This window comes from Penaeus chinensis, chromosome 14 (assembly GCF_019202785.1).
Source record: "Penaeus chinensis breed Huanghai No. 1 chromosome 14, ASM1920278v2, whole genome shotgun sequence".
Lineage (NCBI taxonomy): Eukaryota > Metazoa > Arthropoda > Malacostraca > Decapoda > Penaeidae > Penaeus > Penaeus chinensis.
In genome coordinates, this window is record NC_061832.1 from 18,523,845 (window position 1) to 18,543,844 (window position 20,000).

A 20,000-nucleotide genomic window follows, 5' to 3' on the forward strand; every position below is an offset into this window, starting at 1 on the left:
CATATCCATATAAACTGTGTATATATATGTATTTGTGTGTATATATATATATATATATATGCACACACACACACACACACACACACACACACACACACACACACACACACACACACACACACACACACACACACACACACACACACACACACACACACACGCACACACACACACACACACATATATATATGTGTGTCTGTGTAATACACTATAATGACAACTACAGTGTGATATAAGCGTGATGCAACTAAAGCCATAGCAGTACACAGTATGCATTTGTGGTCCAACTCACCTCGTTGTTCATGTAGCAGTACACAACAGAAATATATAGTCCCTGAAGTCCGTCGATCGCAGTTGCTATGAATACATATGCCTATAGAAAGGAAAGATAAGAGTTGATGTAATCCTTGGACGGGGAAGATTACTATATTCGTATAAAGTACAGGTACATCATCAATTTTCCGGCAACTGATGGTCCGGCACCTCTTTTAATCCGGTATTATCAGCGTACAGAAGTGCCTGGTGCAGTCTCGTCGATATCAAATATTTGCACGACAGAGGGCAGGTAATTGTTATACTAATGGATTAGTATATAATTTCCGTTGCTCTGGGACAATGGACAATGAGAAGCAGCCTTGGAACTAAGGTGTCGGGAAATTTGCGGTGTATCGGTATATCTACATGAAAATTATGATTATACATAGTTAATCATAGAAAAAATGCTAGTATTGTCATTGGTATCATTACCATATCAGTATCATATATTTTCTTTATTATATTACTTAAACAGGAACAGCAATTTTTACACAAATTTAATTGGTACGTGTTAATTCTAAAAATGTATACTCTGCCAGGACACACACCGCCGACGCCCACGTATTGGTCTGCATATCTCACGCCCATCCTTATCATCCTGCCACCCACGTTTGTACTCGTATAGTACTCAAACATGCCTGTTCCCTCTTGTTACTTTCCTAACCACACACACGCCCGTATATTCTTGTTATTTTCTCCCACTCTTACTCGCATACGGGACTCAAGTAATCTCCCATCCACATCCATTCTGTTCACCTACATACACGAGAGTCACACCTGCAATGCTCCCACACAAGCCCATGCAGACCCTACACCCACATACGCACCTGCATGCCAGCGCAAGGCGTTGTGAAGGGCGGGACGAAGAAGGTGATGAAGAACTGGAGGCCAAACATTGGTAGGAGGAAGGTGCTGGCTTTTACTGCTCTCCTGCGGAACAAAAGAAGAATTTTAGTGATTGGGCTCGTACCAATGCACTAGAATACACATGCACACACACACACACACACACACACACACACACACACACACACACACACACACACACACACACACACACACAATCACACACGCATACGCACACACGCACGCGCGCGCGCACATACATTACACATGCTCATACATACAAACGTGAAGGCACGCACATGGCACATCGCTAAAAAAACAAACACACTCACCAGCACACACAGCCAGAAACATTTGTATTGTTACCCTTTGCACAAACTAATATGAAAACTCGACAAAGTGGTATGGAATAGCGAGGCAAGGTAGTGAGCACCGTAACCCGGTGTTAATAGAAACGTTCACATTGACCACACGTAAAGGTAACGATGTTTTTTTTTTTTCGTACACGTGACTACACAAATACTCACAAATACGCAAACATGCAGACACCCAATGATCTTGATGATAATGGTGATAATTAATAACAATTATAATAATAATGATAATGATAATTATGATAATAATGACAAAATTATGATAATGATAATTATGATAATAATGACAAAATAATGATAATGATAATTATGATAATAATGACAAAATAATGATAATAATAATAATAATAATGTGATGATGATGATAAGAATGATAACCACAATGATGTTGATAAAATAATAATAATAATAACATCTTTGAATGGCTATGAAGCGCTGGACTCATAGCAGAAACCACGTCTAACATGGCAGCACAAGATCAGGATATCAGCAGCAAATGAATTTTTGGTTGTGTCGGGAGCAGGTCTATTGTATAATGTGTGATCTGGTGAAACGGAGTTGCCTGTACATTTGTTTGGTCTGAAGGTCTTTTTGCTGTGACTTTTCCCACTGTTCAAAGGCGTCTATGTCATGTTGAAGGACTGCAGTCGTCTTCAGTGATAATTGGTCGAAAGTAAAGACTGTCCGTCAGCAATAAGTCTAGTCTAGAATTAAAGTATAGAAGGAAAAGGAGGGGGGCGAGAAGGGGGCCTTGCGGAACACTAGAAGAGACAGGGACAGAGTCAAGAGAAGCACTGTCAAGCAGGACAAATTGGGTCCTACATGTCAAATAAACAATGATCCAATGAAGAATTGGTCCTGTGACCCCTTAATACCGTAATTTAAGTGTCAGTCTTCTGTGAGGGACTTTTTCAAAGGCTTTGGCAAAGTCGAGCAGTATGGCATCAATTTGTTTCATGTCACTTTTTTCAGGTTGGCGGGCAATGTCATGATTGTTTGCGATTAGTTGTCTCACATGATCATTTGGGCCAAAAGTCGTATTGTGAGTGTCAATGTAGTTCATGATGTGTTTGTGTATTGTGTTAAAAACAAAAATGCAAGCGATCGATGTGAGGCATAGTGGGGTGATAGTTGGGTCTGTGCAGTAGCCTGTCTTGAAAAAGGGGGGAGGGGTGATATTTGCACAAAACTAGTCTACAGGTAGGATGCTTGAGGTGAGTGATTGGGTAAAAATAGATTGTAGGATAGGGGCAAGGGTAGGGACCTAAGAGTTAAGGCAGGGATTTGATCTGGTCCAGTGTTGTCCACAGTTTCTGAGTGCCATTAGTTAAGATGTCAAGCAGAGGGATAGGAAGGTATGGGCTATCTGGTATGTCGAGTGTATTGGCGTCTTCGTATGTGAAAAATGTGAAATGCAATGTGTACTAAGTGCTTTGTGTTCTGGGTCAGTCACAAGCGGTGTTGGTCTCTTCCAGGGCTGTGATTGCCGTAGTAACGTGTCTGCGCGACTTGAAGAATTTAAAGAAGTGATCAGGATTGTTTCTGACACTGTGAGTAGGTGAAAATATGTTTGCGTTCCACTTTCCTTATGTTTTGTTTTTCTTGAAAACAGTCCAATTTTCTAGACTGTTGTATTTTCATTCGTCTGGAGACCCAGGGAAGTGTGCGTCTACTTGGGGTATTTTCTATGGTATTTGTTTTTCCATGGATGTAAACATGGTGTGTCTAAGGCTATTCCTATTAGAAGTAAAGGGTCCTGTGTGGGGATCTGCATAGAAGTAGTCCATCCTGTAGTTCGTGTAACTGCATCTATGTCAGCTCTGGGAATGACGAAAATAAGCTTATGTCTCTGTGTATGTCTGGTTGGTCTGAGGTTTGCATCAACAAGGACAGTCTCATGGTCACTTAGTCCTGGGATACCCTTAGTGCTTGATATGTCTAGGAATAGGTATAGAATGTGTGAGGTGCCATCGGGACATCATCTGTTTTGTGTTCGCAAGAGTAAATGAGTGTTTATAATACCAGTAAAAGTCATGTAATTGGAGTCTGTCTGATGTGGAATAATGGGAGCTGCAAGATCATTGTGTGGGGGGGTCATGGGGAGATGGAAGAGTCCAGTCTATGTCAGGCAAGTTGCAGTCGCCTGTGATGTCGCATTTAGCATGATAGGGATGTTTAAAGGAGAAGGGGGGAGGAGGATGTAGGACGGCGGTGAGGAGGCAGAAGGGGAGGGAGAGGAAGAAAAAAAAGAAGTGAAGGGGTTGTAACGGTGGCAATGAGAAGAAAAAGTGAAAAAAGGAAAATAGGAAGGTAGGGGAAGGGAATAGTAAGTTAAGTTTGGAGCGGGAAGATAAGGAGTGCGAGTGAGGGGTCCGGGAGTTAAGGGAAGGCCTAGGGCACTGGGAATATGGAGCTCAATGATATAGATGGAATTTTGGTGTGAGGATTTATTGAGTCTGGTTTTATGCTGGTGTGGGTGGTGTGTGAATGATGTATGGACGGGTTTTGAGGGAAGAGTGTGTTGTAAGTATGGCTGTCTATGTCATTCGAATGGAGCGTGTTGAAGGAACTGGATTTTGTGATGGGAGAAGATGCGAAAAAGGAACTCGAGAAATTAGATAGGCCACATCCGTCGCATATCCAAGCAATGCTATTGTTAACATTAGCGTCGGTATCACTACAACGAGCAGCAGAAGTGGGATGGTGTGTCTGGAGTTTATCTGTTTTGTTGTGGTGTGTTGGAGTGCCGCAAGGCTCGAGGGAGAGGAACGAGTCGGCGCTTGTTTGTGACATGTGAGTGTTGTGTTGTTGACTCGTGATTGTTTGCATGTGTTTGAAGATTTGTGCACGAAGTATGAGAATAATGAGCGTCAATGTAAGTGTAAGAACAGTAATGTGTAAGAGTACGTGGCATCTATACTGGTTTTCTCTTACTTCTCTTAAGCGAGTTACATATATTCTCGGCCTGGAGCGAACTGTCAAGAGGCCGGTCATGCCGCGGAACAAGCGTTTGTGTCGTGTTGTACTTGTGACCAGTGAATAAACATAAGGGCAGAAATATTCTTTCTTTCGGACCATTGCTACAAGTTCACCCGGAACCTCACATTCAGTAGAGATTCACTACACTCACCATACTTACTTGTTTGCCGTAGATGCGTCTGTGTTGGTGTTTTTGAGGTGCGACATGAGCACGCGGGTCATGTTAATCAGGAGGGCTGTGTTCACCTGTTGGAAAGGAGATTTGAGTGACCAATTTCCGTTTTCTTTTCTTTGAGTTAGGAGAGAAAATGAATAAAGATTATTATTATTATAATCATTATTATTATGATGATGATGATGATGGTGATGATGATGATGATGATGATGACGATGATGATGATGATGATGATCATCATCATCATCATCATCATCACCATTATCATTACTATCTTCAGCATCATAATTATCATCTCCATTATAGCAATTATTATTATTATCATAATCTTTATCACTATAATTATTATCATTATCACCATTGTTATTATTTTATAATCATTACCATTATTATTATCATCATTGTTTTTATCATTACTTTTATTATTATCATCATTATTACCATTATTACTTTTGTTGTTATTATCATTATTATTATCATCATTACTACTATTATTATTATTGTTCTTATCATTATTATTATTATTATTATTATTACCATTATCATCATTATTGTTCTTATCATTATCGTTCTTATCATTATCATCATTATTGTTCTTATCATTATCGTTCTTATCATTATCATTATTATTATTGTTATTATTATTAATAATATCAGTCATCATCATTTTATGATTATCAATATCACTGATCAGTATCATCAGTATTATTGTATCATTATCATTATGACATATAGACATTTTTTGTTGTGTTTTGATTAATTGTTGTTATATTTTCAAAGTTTTTTAATGGATTTTTGTACTGTAGATATTACTTCCATAAACAACACCTGATAGTCTGCTTTAAAGGTAAATTTATCGGGAGTGACAAGCAGGGCCTTTCGGGGCGGTCCTCGCAACACCCAGGGTCAGCGTGGTAACAGTCGCCGCCAGAACACATGGCTCTTTTCCGCACAATGCATCTTGCTCTTAAACGTAAAATTTTACTCTTCGGAGAAAGATAGTGATAACTGAATTTATTTTAATTTAATGGCGAGTGTCATATTTGATCCCCAGTGCAGGGGTGACAAACTCATGGACCGCAGGCTAAATGTGGCCCTCGGGATGGCCATAAATGACCCGCGGACTGACAGGAAGAATTATTAGCCTGTGGGGTTATAGTCGTCATAAAGGAAAGTACTATAAGCTTACAAGGCTGGAAAATCATAACTAACCTCATAATGGTATTGTCATATAATTCTCTACATGGCATAGTAGTACTCTTATGTTTACAAACTAAAAGTCCATGCCCAGTGCATATGCATGGGCAAACTGATACCATTAGTGTCAGTATTTAAAGTCTAATAAGTGAAATAAACTTTACGTACATGTTAATCCAGAATATTTAATAATGGAATTCTGGGAAGCCAGGCATGTACCTCTGTTGTCCCTCGAGATGGAAGTTGGAAGGAAAATTGGCCCGCGAAGGGTTTTGAGCTCGGAACCCCTTGCCCTCCGTGTACTGAATCATGTCTAGTGAATTTCGTGGTTATCTAACCATGCATATTTTATATATGGTCTTACATTGCGTAGACTCTTTAATTGCTGGCATTTATAATTTATGTATTCTTTGTTATCTTGCTCACAAATATTGTCACGTTACGTGGTGGAATTGTTATGCTGTTCTTTCAAGATGGAACGCTTGTCTAATCGCCCTTGTCAAAGGAGTTTCCTTAACAGCCAAGATATTGTCACGGCGGTGCACCTATGGAAATTCGTGAATATCTAATTAAAATTGATAACTATTATCATCATTCTTTTGAGTGTTATTGGCAATTGTTCCTGAATTAGATAAAAGAAGATTGATAACAATAAATGTTAAAGTAAAGTACGAGCGCGTGGAGATGAGGTCACCCCCACCAAAAAAAAAAAAAAAAAAAAAAAAAAAAAAAATAGAGCTCCTCTTCTGAAACCAGTATTACCCATATGGAAAATAATAATAATAAAAAAACCCGTATATCATTCCACAAATATCGATCACATGACCACATCCCCCAGCTCATTACTAAATCGCGCACGGAAGACTTTACCACCAAAATGACGAGTTTGGGGAGCTCGGTGATGAGGTAGAGGTCCTTCGCGTCGCCGTGGTCATCGCCGAGCCAGCATTGGTAGTCCTCCAGGATGCCCCTCGCCGTCGCCCACGCCCCCGAGAGCACGAAGGGCGGCACTATGGGCGGGGAAGGGCGTTGTTAAGGAAGGGGGTTAAGGGGGACAGAAAATGAAGGTTTATAGTTTTTATAGAAAGGTATTTCAAGAAGAGAGAGAAATGTGACTAATGTGCCACAAGGCCCAGGGGCGGTCGGTGGGTCAATGGCTTTATTAGGGGCGCGGGGAAGTGGCTTTATGGCCTTACGAAAAAAAAGTTTTAAGGACATAAGGATGCGTCTATAACATCAAGAGACCGGGCTTTAGGGATTACAAGTCGTATTAGTATGGACATGCATTTGTATACGCACGCACGCACACACACACACACACACATACACACACACACACACACACACACACACACACACACACACACACACACACACACACACACACACACACGCACACACACAATCCCAAGCCAGTAACGAGACCAAGAGCCAGAGACAGAAGCGACTCCGAGCGCCGCCCACAGCGCCCTCCTCACCCCAGCCCACGAGCAAGTACGCCCACGTCTTCCCGGCGCCCCTCAGAGCCGCGACGATGAGGCGGTGCAGATACAGGCTCTCGGCGAGCATCCAGGTCCACACCGCGAGACTGAAGACCTTCGTCAGGAACACGAGGAACCTGCAGCCGGCGGTATTGTCGTCCATCACGCTGGATTCCTGTGGGGGGAGAGGGAGGGAGGGTGAGGAGGGAGGCGAGGGAAGCTAAGGAGGAAGGGGGAGGGAGATGGAGGGAGGGGAAGCAGGGAGAGGGAGGGAAGGGGAGGAGGAAGAGGAGAGAGGCGAGGTAGGAGCAAGGGGCGAAGGAGGAGGGAGATGCAGAGAGGGGGAGCAAGGGGAGAGAGAGGGAGGGTGAGGAGGGTGGCGAGGGAGGGGAGGGGGCAAGGGAATGGGAAGGGCGAGGGAGGGGGGAAGGAGGCGATAGAAACTAAAGGGGAAGGAGGCGAGAGAAACTAAGGGGGAAGGGAGGGGGAGAGCGAATGAAACCAGGGGAAAGAAAGCGATGAGTCGGAGAAGCAGAAGCGCAAAAAGGGAGGGAATGAGGCGAGGGCATTTTTCTATCCTGTTGTAGCATACTGTGTTTGGAATTTATTGTAAATGGCATCTTGAATAGGAAGGATTATAACAACAGGCACTGGGGAGATACGAAACTGTGCATTTCATTATGAAAGAATAATATAAATTATAAGAAATCTAGACTCATCATCTTCATCTTCATATTTGCCAAAGACGGTTGAATCTCAATGCCCTATTATCATCAAATTTTGCTTAGGATTTAGACATTTCACCCTGGATGTTCATTTGTTTGTTCATCGATTTATCTATCTATTTTCGTATAGTGCCAATCACTTTATATCTATCATCAACTATTACCAACTTACCCTTTCTAAATAACCCTTATTTTGACGCGGACCTTTACCTTCTAGCTCTTAGGTCATGTGGAAGGTCAACATACACTGGCAGAACAGACTCACCCCTGAGTACTCGGGTATCCTCAGCACCGCCAAGTCCAGGATGCTCATGAGGGCTTTCCCGAGGAGCGCCACGAGGAAGTTGAGGTGGAGGTAAAATCGCTGCACGCGGAGGGCTCTGTCGGGCGAGAGGAGGGAGGAGGGAGTGAAAATAAGGGAGAGGAGGACAAAGGAGAGAGGGAGGGAGGAGGGAGTGAAAATAAGGGAGAGGAGGACAAAGGAGAGAGAGAGGGAGGAGGGAGTGAAAATAAGGGAGAGGAGGACAAAGGAGAGAGGGAGGGAGGAGGGAGTGAAAATAAGGGAGAGGAGGACAAAGGAGAGAGGGAGGGAGGAGGGAGTGAAAATAAGGGAGAGGAGGACAAAGGAGAGAGGGAGAGAGGAGGGAGTGAAAATAAGGGAGAGGAGGACAAAGGAGAGAGGGAGGGAGGAGGGAGTGAAAATAAGGGAGAGGAGGACAAAGGAGAGAGAGAGGGAGGAGGGAGTGAAAATAAGGGAGAGGAGGACAAAGGAGAGAGGGAGGGAGGAGGGAGTGAAAATAAGGGAGAGGAGGACAAAGGAGAGAGGGAGTGAAAATAAGGGAGAGGAGGACAAAGGAGAGAGGGAGGGAGGAGGGAGTGAAAATAAGGGAGAGGAGGACAAAGGAGAGAGAGATGGAGGTTAAAGTGAAAATAAGGAAAAGAATGACGAGGGACGGAGGAAGGTTGAAATAAGAATCAGGGAGAGGGTTAACGAAGGCGACTAAAGGAAAATGAAAATGAAAGTAAGGGAGAAGATGACGAAGAGGGAGGAAAGCAGAAGAAGATAACGAAGACGGGAGGTAGGAAGGGAAGCTTAGGTAGAAAATTCAGGGAAACGTAGGATAGCGAGGAAGGAAGGGAAGTTAAAGTGAAAATAATGAAGAAGGTGACAACGAAGATTGAAGGGTAAATGAGAGAGAGGGTAACAATATAGGGAGTGATACTGAGGTGAAAAAGTTAACAAGAAGAAAAGGAGGTCGAAGAAAGGAGGGAAATCAACGTAAGAATAAGAGAGAAGACGAAGACGGAGTAAACGAAATGGAAAATGAAAATACGGAAGAGATAATACACTTCCTCTTCAATTTAAGTGAATCCCAAATCTTCCCACAACTATAGAAACCACGTCATCTTTTCACTATATATCAGCACCACAAAATAAAGAACACCGTGCATTTCTTCAGCTGCCAACCTGAAATACAGAATCATGCAGACGGCCGGCACAACGGAGACGACCGAAACGGCGTGCATGGCGATCTCCCAGAAGTAGTTCCGGAGGTGGTACTGGCGGTGGCTGCAGTCCGCGTACTCGGTCTTCTCGGCCCCCCGCGCGTCCTGCAGCCACGTCCCGTTGCCCCAGCAGGTCTTGGTTCCCTCCACTGCGGGCGACAGGCGGAGTGAGGAGGGAGGGAGGGAGGGAGGGAGGGAGGGAGGGAGGGAGGGAGGGAGGGAGGGAGGGAAGCACTACCCATTCCTAAAGCAGGTCTTGGTTCCCTCCACTGCGGGCGACAGGCGGAGTGAGGAGGGAGGGAGGGAGGGAGGGAGGGAGGGAGGGAGGGAGGGAGGGAGGGAAGCACTACCCATTCCTAAAGCAGGTCTTGGTTCCCTCCACTGCGGGCGACAGGCGGAGTGAGGAGGGAGGTAGGGAGGGAGGGAGGGAGGGATGGAGGGAGGGAAGGAGGGAAGCACTACCCATTCCTAAAGCAGGTCTTGGTTCCCTCCACTGCGGGCGACAGGCGGAGTGAGGAGGGAGGGAGGGAGGGAGGGAGGGAGGGAGGGAGGGAGGGAGGGAAGCACTACCCATTCCTAAAGCAGGTCTTGGTTCCCTCCACTGCGGGCGACAGGCGGAGTGAGGAGGGAGGGAGGGAGGGAGGGAGGGAGGGAGGGAAGCACTACCCATTCCTAAAGCAGGTCTTGGTTCCCTCCACTGCGGGCGACAGGCGGAGTGAGGAGGGAGGGAGGGAGGGAGGGAGGGAGGGAGGGAGGGAGGGAAGCACTACCCATTCCTAAAGCAGGTCTTGGTTCCCTCCACTGCGGGCGACAGGCGGAGTGAGGAGGGAGGGAGGGAGGGAGGGAGGGAGGGAGGGAGGGAGGGAAGCACTACCCATTCCTAAAGCAGGTCTTGGTTCCCTCCACTGCGGGCGACAGGCGGAGTGAGGAGGGAGGGAGGGAGGGAGGGAGGGAGGGAGGGAGGGAAGCACTACCCATTCCTAAAGCAGGTCATGGTTCCCTCCACTGCGGGCGACAGGCGGAGTGAGGAGGGAGGGAGGGAGGGAGGGAGGGAGGGAAGCACTACCCATTCCTAAAGCAGGTCTTGGTTCCCTCCACTGCGGGCGACAGGTGGAGTGAGGAGGGAGGGAGGGAGGGAAGCACTACCCATTCCTAAAGCAGGTCTTGGTTCCCTCCACTGCGGGGCGACAGGCGGAGTGAGGGAGGGAGAGGGAGGGAGGGAGGGAGGAGGGGGAGGGAAGCACTACCCATTCCTAAAGCAGGTCTTGGTTCCCTCCACTGCGGGTGACAGGCGGAGTGAGGAGGGAGGGAGGGAGGGAGGGAGGGAGGGAGGGTGGAGGGAAGCCACTACCCATTCCTAAAGCAGGTCTTGGTTCCCTCCACTGCGGCGACAGGCGGAGTGAGAGAGGGAGGAGGGAGGGGAGGGAGGGAGGAGGGAAGCACTACCCATTCCTAAAGCAGGTCTTGGTTCCCTCCACTGCGGGCGACAGGTGGAGTGAGGAGGGAGGGAGGGAGGGAGGGAGGGGAGGGAGGGGAGGGAGGGAAGCACTACCCATTCCTAAAGCAGGTCTTGGTTCCCTCCACTGCGAGCGACAGGCGGAGTGAGGAGGGAGGGAGGGAGGGAGGGGAGGGAGGGAGGGAGGGAGGGAAGCACTACCCATTCCTAAAGCAGGTCTTGGTTCCCTCCACTGCGAGCGACAGGCGGAGTGAGGAGGGAGAGAGGGAGGGAGGGAGGGAGGGAAACACTACCCATTCCTAAAGTAGGTCTTGGTTCCCTCCACTGCGGGCGACAGGCGGAGTGAGGAGGGAGGGAGGGAGGGAGGGAGGGAGGGAAGCACTACCAATTCCTAAAGCAGGTCTTGGTTCCCTCCACAGCGGGCGACAGGCGGAGCGAGGAGGGAGGGAGGGAGGGAGGGAGGGAGGGAGGGAGGGAGGGAGGGAGGGAAGCACTACCCATTCCTAAAGCAGGTCTTGGTTCCCTCCACTGCGGGCGACAGGGGGGGGGAGGGAGGGAGGGAGGGAGGGAGGGAGGGAGGGAGAGAGGGAGGGAGGGAGGGAGGGAGGGAGGGTGGGAGGGAGGAAAGCACTACCCATTCCTAAAGCAGGTCTTGGTTCCCTCCACTGCGGGTGACAGGCGGAGTGAGGAGGGAGGGAGGGAGGGAGGAGGGAGGGATGGAGGGGGGGAGGGAAGCATACCCATTCCTAAAGCAGGTCTTGGTTCCCTCCACATGGGGCGACAGGCGGAGTGAGGAGGAGCGAGGGAGGGAGGGAGGGAGGGAGGGAAGGAGGGAGGGGAGGGAGCGAGGGAGGGAGGGAGGGAGGGTAGGAGGGAGGGAGGGAGGGAGGAGGGAGGGAGGAAGGGGAGGGAGGGAGGAGGGAGGGGGGGAAGCACAACCCCTTCCTAAAAGAGGTCTTGGTTCCTCACTTTCGGGCGACAGGGGGGGGTGAGTAGGGAGGGATGGAGGAAGGGAAGGAGGGGGAGAGGGGGGTAGGAAGGGAAGGAGGGCGAGAGGGAGGGAGGGGGGGAGGGAGGGAGGGAGGGGGGAAGGGAGGGAGAAAGGGGCTGGGGGAAGGAGGGAGGCATGACCCGTTTCCCAGCAGGTCTTCTTTTCCCCTCCACTGCGGACCACAAGCAAAAGGAAGAAGGGAGAAAGGGGTGATGGAGTGAGGGAGGGAGGGAGGGAACAACGAGGGAGGGAGGGAGGACAACTGTTTCCCGCCCGAGGCCCTTCCTCCCAAAGGCACAACATTAAGGTAAGAGGAAGAGGTAGGGAGGATAGTGAAAGGAAAAACAAAGGAGAAATAAAAGATATGATTGATCTAGAGGTCGTGTGAAAAATCTTCCATCATCATTATCATCATCACCATTATATTATTATTATTAATTTTTATTTATTAATTTTTTTAATATTTTATTATTATTATCATCTCATTTTCATCCTCTTTAAACCTTTATTTCCACATCATTACTATAGTTATTTTTTTTTTCATTTATCAGCAGCAGCTTTTCTATTATAATAATTTTTCACTGGGTCCTGTTTTTATCACTGGGGCATTGTTACCAATGAAACAATTTATTTAACACCACTGGATTCTTTTCGAGTTATACCGAAGTGCAACCCCAAAAAATACTTATACTCAGATTCCTTGTCTTACGTGCGCATTCCGACCGGCTTTTGTATGCATAGGGAGGACAGGTGAAGGAGGATTCTCGCCCGGGGCAGTGTCGCCGAAGCACAGCCAGCCGTCCCAGGTGCGCGGGCACGAGCCATTCTCGCCTGCAGGTGTGATGAATAAAGGGATGAATATGTTCTATAGACATACATACATACTTACATACATACACATGTTGTGTGTGTGTGTGTGTGTGTGTGTGTGTGTGTGTGTGTGTGTGTGTGTGTGTGTGTGTGTGTGTGTGTGTGTGTGTTTATATTAACACACACACATAAGCAATTTATATCATGACTATGTTGATGATCATTATTGTCGTCGCTGTCGTTATTCATTATCATTATTACTTCTCCTCCTCCCATTCTCGCTCCTTTCTTTTCCTCTATCCTTTTCTCTTCATATCATATCCTTCCTCCTCTCTCTTCTTTCTCTTTCCCATCGCTTCCCTTTTCCCCTCTCCCTCTCCCTCTCCCTCCTTTCCCTTCTTTCTCTTCCTCCTCCTCTCTCTTCTTTCCTTTCCCCCTCTTCCCCCTCTTCGTAAAACCCCGTGGAGTGCTGGCATCTCATCGCAGCACGCAAGGGCGTCCCTGCAGCATCCCTCTAGCTTCGAAGCCTCCAGGGGGTCGTGGAGGGAGTCCTGCACATGCCCCCAGGCCACAGGGTCGTCGACTTCGAAGTGGAAAGACTCGTTCTGCCAGAAAAAGATATATTATATTAATTTTCACGCGTCTGATTTTATTTACTTTTATTCGCGGATTTCTTTTGCCTGGATAGCTTGAGTGTTTTGTTGAAGAATTGAAATAAATTTGGGTTTACAAAGGAATTGAAGTGTCTTTTCTTTATACTCTCGCAGAAGGAAGTTCTTATAATAGATATCAGTGTATTAGTGATTTTCATGTATTAACTACTATAATTGTAATAGACATAATACCTATAGCCCGCTTCTATTACACACTGTAACAGCTACTATAATCATGAACAAAATAACTCTGATCACGTCATGAACATCTATGTAATAGGTACATTTAGCGTTGATTTTCATTAACCAAATTACAAAATATGTTTGTTGTTGGTGGCGGTTGCGTTGCGGAAAGGATATTAGGTCCTCATGTAATCCTACTTCTGAGACACTGATGTTCTCTCAATAGTACAGTGAAGGGGTTCTCAAGTGCCGTCTGATAAAACAGGACTCTGCTTTTACAGTGAGGTGTTGAAAGGTATACCCTTCTCTCTTTTAGGCATGGCTCTGTTTCTTTCTTTCTCTCTCCTCTCTCTCTCTCTCTCTCTCCCCTCTCTCTCTCCTCTCTCTCTCTTCTCTCTCTCTCTCTCCTCTCTCCGAGTAGTAAAAAGCCTTTTTGTCAAAGCCCCCCAATAGCAGGGCACCCCCGCCGTACTGCCTACCACGACAACACCCTCTCGACCTTTTTCCTGCAACCTTGACCCGGACAATCACTCTACCTCGTTTTCAAACTTCCCCTCCTGGGGGCAACCCTCCAGGGCCTCTGCCTTACCGGGCCTAACCGCTGCCCGGGGCTCTACTTCTGCACAAGCTGGGTACACTACCGACAGCCTATACCACAAATAAAACATACTACCTCTCTCTCCTTTCCACCCACTCCGTCTCCATGAACTCACCCCGACCGTAAACAAGAAATCGGCCCACTTGCTGCCATCCGAGAGCGTTACGACGTCCTTCTTGAGGGCGAGGTCGGTCTTCCTCCGGTGCGAGGGCGTGAAGCGGTAGCACCAGAAGCACGTGTGGTGGTGGTAGAAGCCGTCCTCCGTGGGGAGGTCCGCTTTTATGATGTAGCCCATCCTGCAAGTTTTAAGGGGAGGAGAAGAAGAGGAGGAAGCAGATGAAGATGAAGATAAAGATGGAGTAGAAGGAGGAGAGGAGCTGCGGGTTGAGCGCAGGTCGGAGGGCGAAGCGCTCGACACATTGCCGACGGTCGGGGGGGCGCGTCGGGTCGAAGGGAGGTCGCCGCTGTCTTGGCCGGCGGCGGGAGGAACGACGCACGCGCACAGGGCTAGCATCGCCTACGGGCAGTTGCAAAGGGGCTTGATGGTAACAGTGTTGTGAATAATGTGCTTTGGAATGTGTGAAACATAGCTATACTTTTTCAAAAACTTATGAGCTACAGAAAGAGAGAAGAGAGAAGAAGAGAGAGGAGAGAGGAGAAGAGAGAAGAGAGAGAGAAGGAGAGAGGAGAGAGAGAAAAAGAGATATAATAACTTGAGCAAAATGATAAAAACAGTAAATAAATGTATAAACAGTATTCTTTTTAGGAAATAAGAGTAAATCTAAAATAAAGACAAACGTTGATCATTAAAAAAGCGATTATGAATTTTGATAACCGGATGCTATATAAAAATGAAGCAGTAACCACTGAGATTAATAATAATAGAGATGCAAAAGGAAACAGCACCGATAGCAATAATCTGTGTAAAGAAAATTTAAAACAAAAAATAATATTGAAAAATATAAATCTGAATGGTTTGTGAAAGGTAATATATACAAAGCTAATGATTCATAGATAATACAAAAAAGGCAACGTAAAAAATAGCATCAAAATGATCCTATCTCAATGCGGAAAATTAGAATAAAAAACAGTTAAGAAATTCATAATGACGATAAATCAGTCACTTAATAAAATGACTAAAACAAGGAACCAGTGAAAGAAGCAAAATGATAATAGCTGATGATATAAAAATGATAATAAAAAAAAGCAGCTGATTACGAAGATCTGACAGACATAAGGAAGATTAATGACATAAGCAAAATAATATCTAACAGGAAGAAATAAATAGCACTATATCTTATATAAAAAAGGACAATACAGCAACAGAAACAAAAGAAATCAGCAACTGGATATTGAAATTTAATAACTGAAACCACAACACCAAAAATATCAGGACAAGTTCCAACATTTCACCCCCCCCCCCCTCCCAAGTGACGCTAAACGAACTTGAGCAAAATAATGATCGGTAAGGAAAGAAAACTAATAAAACAGACAGACACTCGTTTTAAACAAACAAACAAAAAACGATATTATTTGCAAACAAATCAAATATTGGCCTAGAAAAAAATCTAATTGAATAGCAAGGACTAACCCTTCTTAACGAAAAAGGTGATGATAAATAAATTATAGAAATGAGATAAGATAAAACAAACACAGCATAACATGAAGTCAATCAGGACCAGATAGTTACGAAAATGAGGTGCGGAAAACAATGATAACAGAGGATAAAAACATCTATAACAGACATGTAACCTTTCGCAAAAAAAAGTAAAAAAAGGAAGAAGAAGAGAATAAAAATGATTAGGCCCACAACCTGACCACGAGTCTTACACAACAGCGCTCCTTGCCTCTACACCCACAGACATGGCGTCGTCCAGGCCAAGTTTCTGATTCCTTTTCTCTTTATTTCTTTTCTTGTTTTCTCTTATGTTTTTTTTTTTTATTGTGTTCTTATTCTGGTTATTTCATCGGGGTTTATTGTAGTTTATTTCAACTGACTGGTTAGAGTTTGTGGGTTGCCAGAATTTTTTTCTGTTGATTTTCAAATATCGAAGGCGAATAGATTTCTATAAATATTAAACAAATAATATAAAAAATATATACACATACATAACGCGAAGCACTTTTTCCACATATATTAACAAAATAATAATATATATGCGCACATTAAAGTAAAGATATTAAATCAAATCATCTTTCACGACAACTCACCTGTTTCTTACACGACAAACAAACACCAGTTTTCTCTCCCTCTCTCGAGTAATATTCATTATAATATCACTGTTCACATATTTTCAGCAGAATTACTACGACAGATAACATTAGATTCGGCAGCAGTTTTAATTATTCCGCATTTTCAGATTTTTTCTGTTCCTTACTGAATGTGGATAAACGCACACGAGTTATGTGACGTAACATGCTTTCACACCTTCAGTAACACCTTAGTGTTTGATAAGATTAAATTGATAAGGCATATCGTAAGTTTTTTTGTTTTTTTTACCTACCGTCCTTTCCATGTATTTATTCAGTAGTACTCCCTTGTTTTTTTGTTTTTTTTTTTTGTTTTGCCCTTTCTCCCCCCCCTTCTCTCTCTCTCTCTGTCTCTCTACTCGTCTCCTCTCTCGTCATCTCTCTACAGTCCACGTCTCTCCTCTCTCTCTCTCTCTCTCTTTCTCGTCTCTCACATCTCTCTCTCTCTATCTTTCTCTCTCTCTCTATCTATCTATCTATCTCTCTTTCAGAATTTAGAATTACTGTTTACTAATTTCACTCAAAAACTGTATCACTTTGACTATTCATGTCGACTTTCTTTAAAAAAAACTTTGAAAACACATACAATTTAGGAAGTAATCCGATATACAGATATTAAGTGAAAAAAATGAAGTTCTGTACCGTAATTAATGGATTTATCGTCATCCCACGTTGGGGAAACTACAGATTCCCGACTCTAAGAATAAAATAAACTTGGAACAGAATTATACGTTGATTATCAGCCTTAAGCCAATCATACAGAAGACGATACCTTTATCAGCTGATCATGTGAGCAAAAGAAATGGCGTAACTAAATAAAGGAATTTAGGTTTGTCAAATGACTTAGCAAATCATTTGAAATGTATTTCATGTAAAATCGCAGTTATAGTAGAATGAGATGGACTTTTTTGTTCTCATTATTGTTATTATCATCATTATTTATTACAACAACCATTATTATCATCATTGTTATTATTATTGCTATTACTATTACCATTATTATTATTATTACAAAGGATTATTATAGTAGTAGTACTATCAACACTATTATTATTACTATTAATAATATTATATATTTATTTTACTAGTATTATAAATACTGCAACTACTATCATTATTATCATTGTTATCTTCATCATTATCGTCATCATTATTCTATTTGTACTAACATTATTATATCAATAATTAAGATTATCATTATCATCATCATCATCATCATCGTCATCTTTATTATTATTGTTGTTGTTGCTGATGTTTTCATTATCATTATCATTATTAATACTACCTTCATTATCATTTTTGTTTATTTCATTACTACTATTATTTACTATTATCATCCTTGTCATTCTTATCTCGTCATCATCATTATTGGTATTATATTGTTGTCATTATTGTCATCACAGACATCATCATTATTGTTGTTGTAATTATCAGCGCTATTATTATTTTTATCATAACCATTATGATAATTATAATGATTATGTACTGAGTTGTAGATCTTTATTATTAAATACTATAACAGTATATTATTTATAATTGATCATCACACACCACACACACACACACACACACACATCCACACACACCCACACACACACACACACACACACACCACACAAACCCCCCCCCCCACACACACACGAGAACAGACGCACACACACACACACACACACACACAAACACAGACACACACAGAAACACACACACACATACAACATAATATACATACACACATACTTATATATATAATATAAATATATATATATAAAATATAATAAAACAAAACATATAATATGCATATATAAAACATATTTACATATATATACATATAACACATTAATGCATAATAAAACATAATACATATTATAACATATATATACATAAAATACATATATAACATATATATACATACATATACATACATATATGTAACATTTTATAAAACACAAATTTATATAATAATATAATATATAATACATAATATACACATATATAATACACATATAATAACATATATAACCACATATAAAAACCCCAAATTTATATAAAAAAATAATATAAAAAATATAAATTTTACACACCAGAATAACACACATGAAATATACATATAATACACACCACACCACACACACAACACACTTATATATATATAAATAAATATATATATTAATTTTATAAATAAAATTTTAATAACACACATTATAAATATACATATAACATATATATAATATATATATATAATATATAAAAATATATATATACAATTAATATAATAATATTTAAAATAATAAATATTTAATATATATAATAATATATAAATAAAAAACCAAAAAATTCAAAAAATATCCCACACTAAAAACCCTTAAACCTTCGGGAAAAAGGGGAAGGACGCAAAACCTAGGCCTACATTCAAAGTGTATTTTACACTTTGAATGTAGGCCTACGGACATGAGTTGTTTTTTTCATCTCGTATTTCTGCACGTTCGCGCCAAATGAAAGACACGTTGTGAAAAAATAGAACAAAATAATCCCTTTAAAAAAAAACCGGTGAATCAGAGGCCATCCCAAATTACATAAAAAAACGTCTGAACGTCCTCCTCCTTCCACGCACAGAACAAGACTGACTTGGGTGCCTGGTGAACACAAGAAAGTCTCGTTTCCCCACGCGATGCCAGCTAGACTTATTTTTTGATTATAAGAAATTTAAACCTCAAATTAGGGTTTTTAAAAGTACAATCGAACTAGCGAATATTTCTAATTAATATATATTATTATACCCCCGGGACAAAATGCGATTTATTGCTGAAATACAGAGTCAGTGTTGTATAGTGTAGTCGTCTTTACAAGGACGACCACTATTTGGCGCCCCTCTCGCTCCCTTTGCTTTCGCTCCACTATGGGTAACTCATCTAATCGGTTAAAAAAAACTTTATACTCTTTTTTTTATAACAGTAACAGGACAAGTGTAGCTTTAAGCTATCAGTGGTCCAAATCATTAAAAAAACTGACTCTGACATCACTTTGTCATCAGCTGACTGTTTCCATGTTCCACTTAGGATTTATCTCCCGCCAAGACGCCATTTTCCTTTCGAGTGTTAAAGGGTTTTTTGTCATCCTCTCCACTTTCTGCCTGGCTCTTCTAGGTTATAATTTATGCGGCGTCTTTTTTTTTTTTTATCTCACTCTCTCGGGGGGCCTGCCTATTGTTTGTTCCCTGCTCTGTCTGCTTTTCTCTCTCCCCTCTCCTTCTCCTCAACTCTCTTCCCCCTTCCCCTCTCTCTCTCGCTCTCTCCCTCTCTTCTTCGTCTCTCTCTCTCTCTCCTCTCTCTCTCTATCCTCTCCTCCCCCTCCCCTTCCCCTCCTCTCCCCCTCCCCTCTCTCTCCCTCTCTCCTCTCCTCTCTCCTCCCCTCTCTCATCCCTCTCTCTCCTCTCATCTCCTCTCCTCTTTCTCCTCTTCTTT

The 20,000-nt window shown here is 43.2% G+C and overlaps 1 protein-coding gene and 1 long non-coding RNA gene across 2 annotated transcripts in view; both read right to left on the reverse strand.

The window, feature by feature from the left end:
- Positions 1-14,810, reverse strand: part of LOC125032380 (corticotropin-releasing factor receptor 2-like) — a 16,165-nt gene extending 1,355 nt beyond the window's left edge. The window contains exons 1-10 of the mRNA XM_047623476.1: positions 14,405-14,810; positions 13,314-13,460; positions 12,759-12,876; positions 9,561-9,747; positions 8,358-8,472; positions 7,365-7,542; positions 6,757-6,896; positions 4,675-4,760; positions 1,143-1,245; positions 293-373 (exon numbers count right to left, since the gene is read on the reverse strand). Of these exons, the coding sequence (XP_047479432.1) occupies positions 293-373; positions 1,143-1,245; positions 4,675-4,760; positions 6,757-6,896; positions 7,365-7,542; positions 8,358-8,472; positions 9,561-9,747; positions 12,759-12,876; positions 13,314-13,460; positions 14,405-14,803 (1,554 nt within the window). The 5' untranslated portion in view covers positions 14,804-14,810. The remainder of the gene's footprint in view (positions 1-292; positions 374-1,142; positions 1,246-4,674; positions 4,761-6,756; positions 6,897-7,364; positions 7,543-8,357; positions 8,473-9,560; positions 9,748-12,758; positions 12,877-13,313; positions 13,461-14,404) is intronic.
- A 1,512-nt stretch (positions 14,811-16,322) lies between these two features.
- Positions 16,323-16,753, reverse strand: LOC125032084. The gene is made up of 2 exons (XR_007115533.1): positions 16,501-16,753; positions 16,323-16,355 (listed from the first exon to the last, which is right to left on the reverse strand). It is a non-coding gene; the product is annotated as an uncharacterized LOC125032084 (long non-coding RNA).
- Between the last annotated feature and the right edge of the window lie 3,247 nt (positions 16,754-20,000).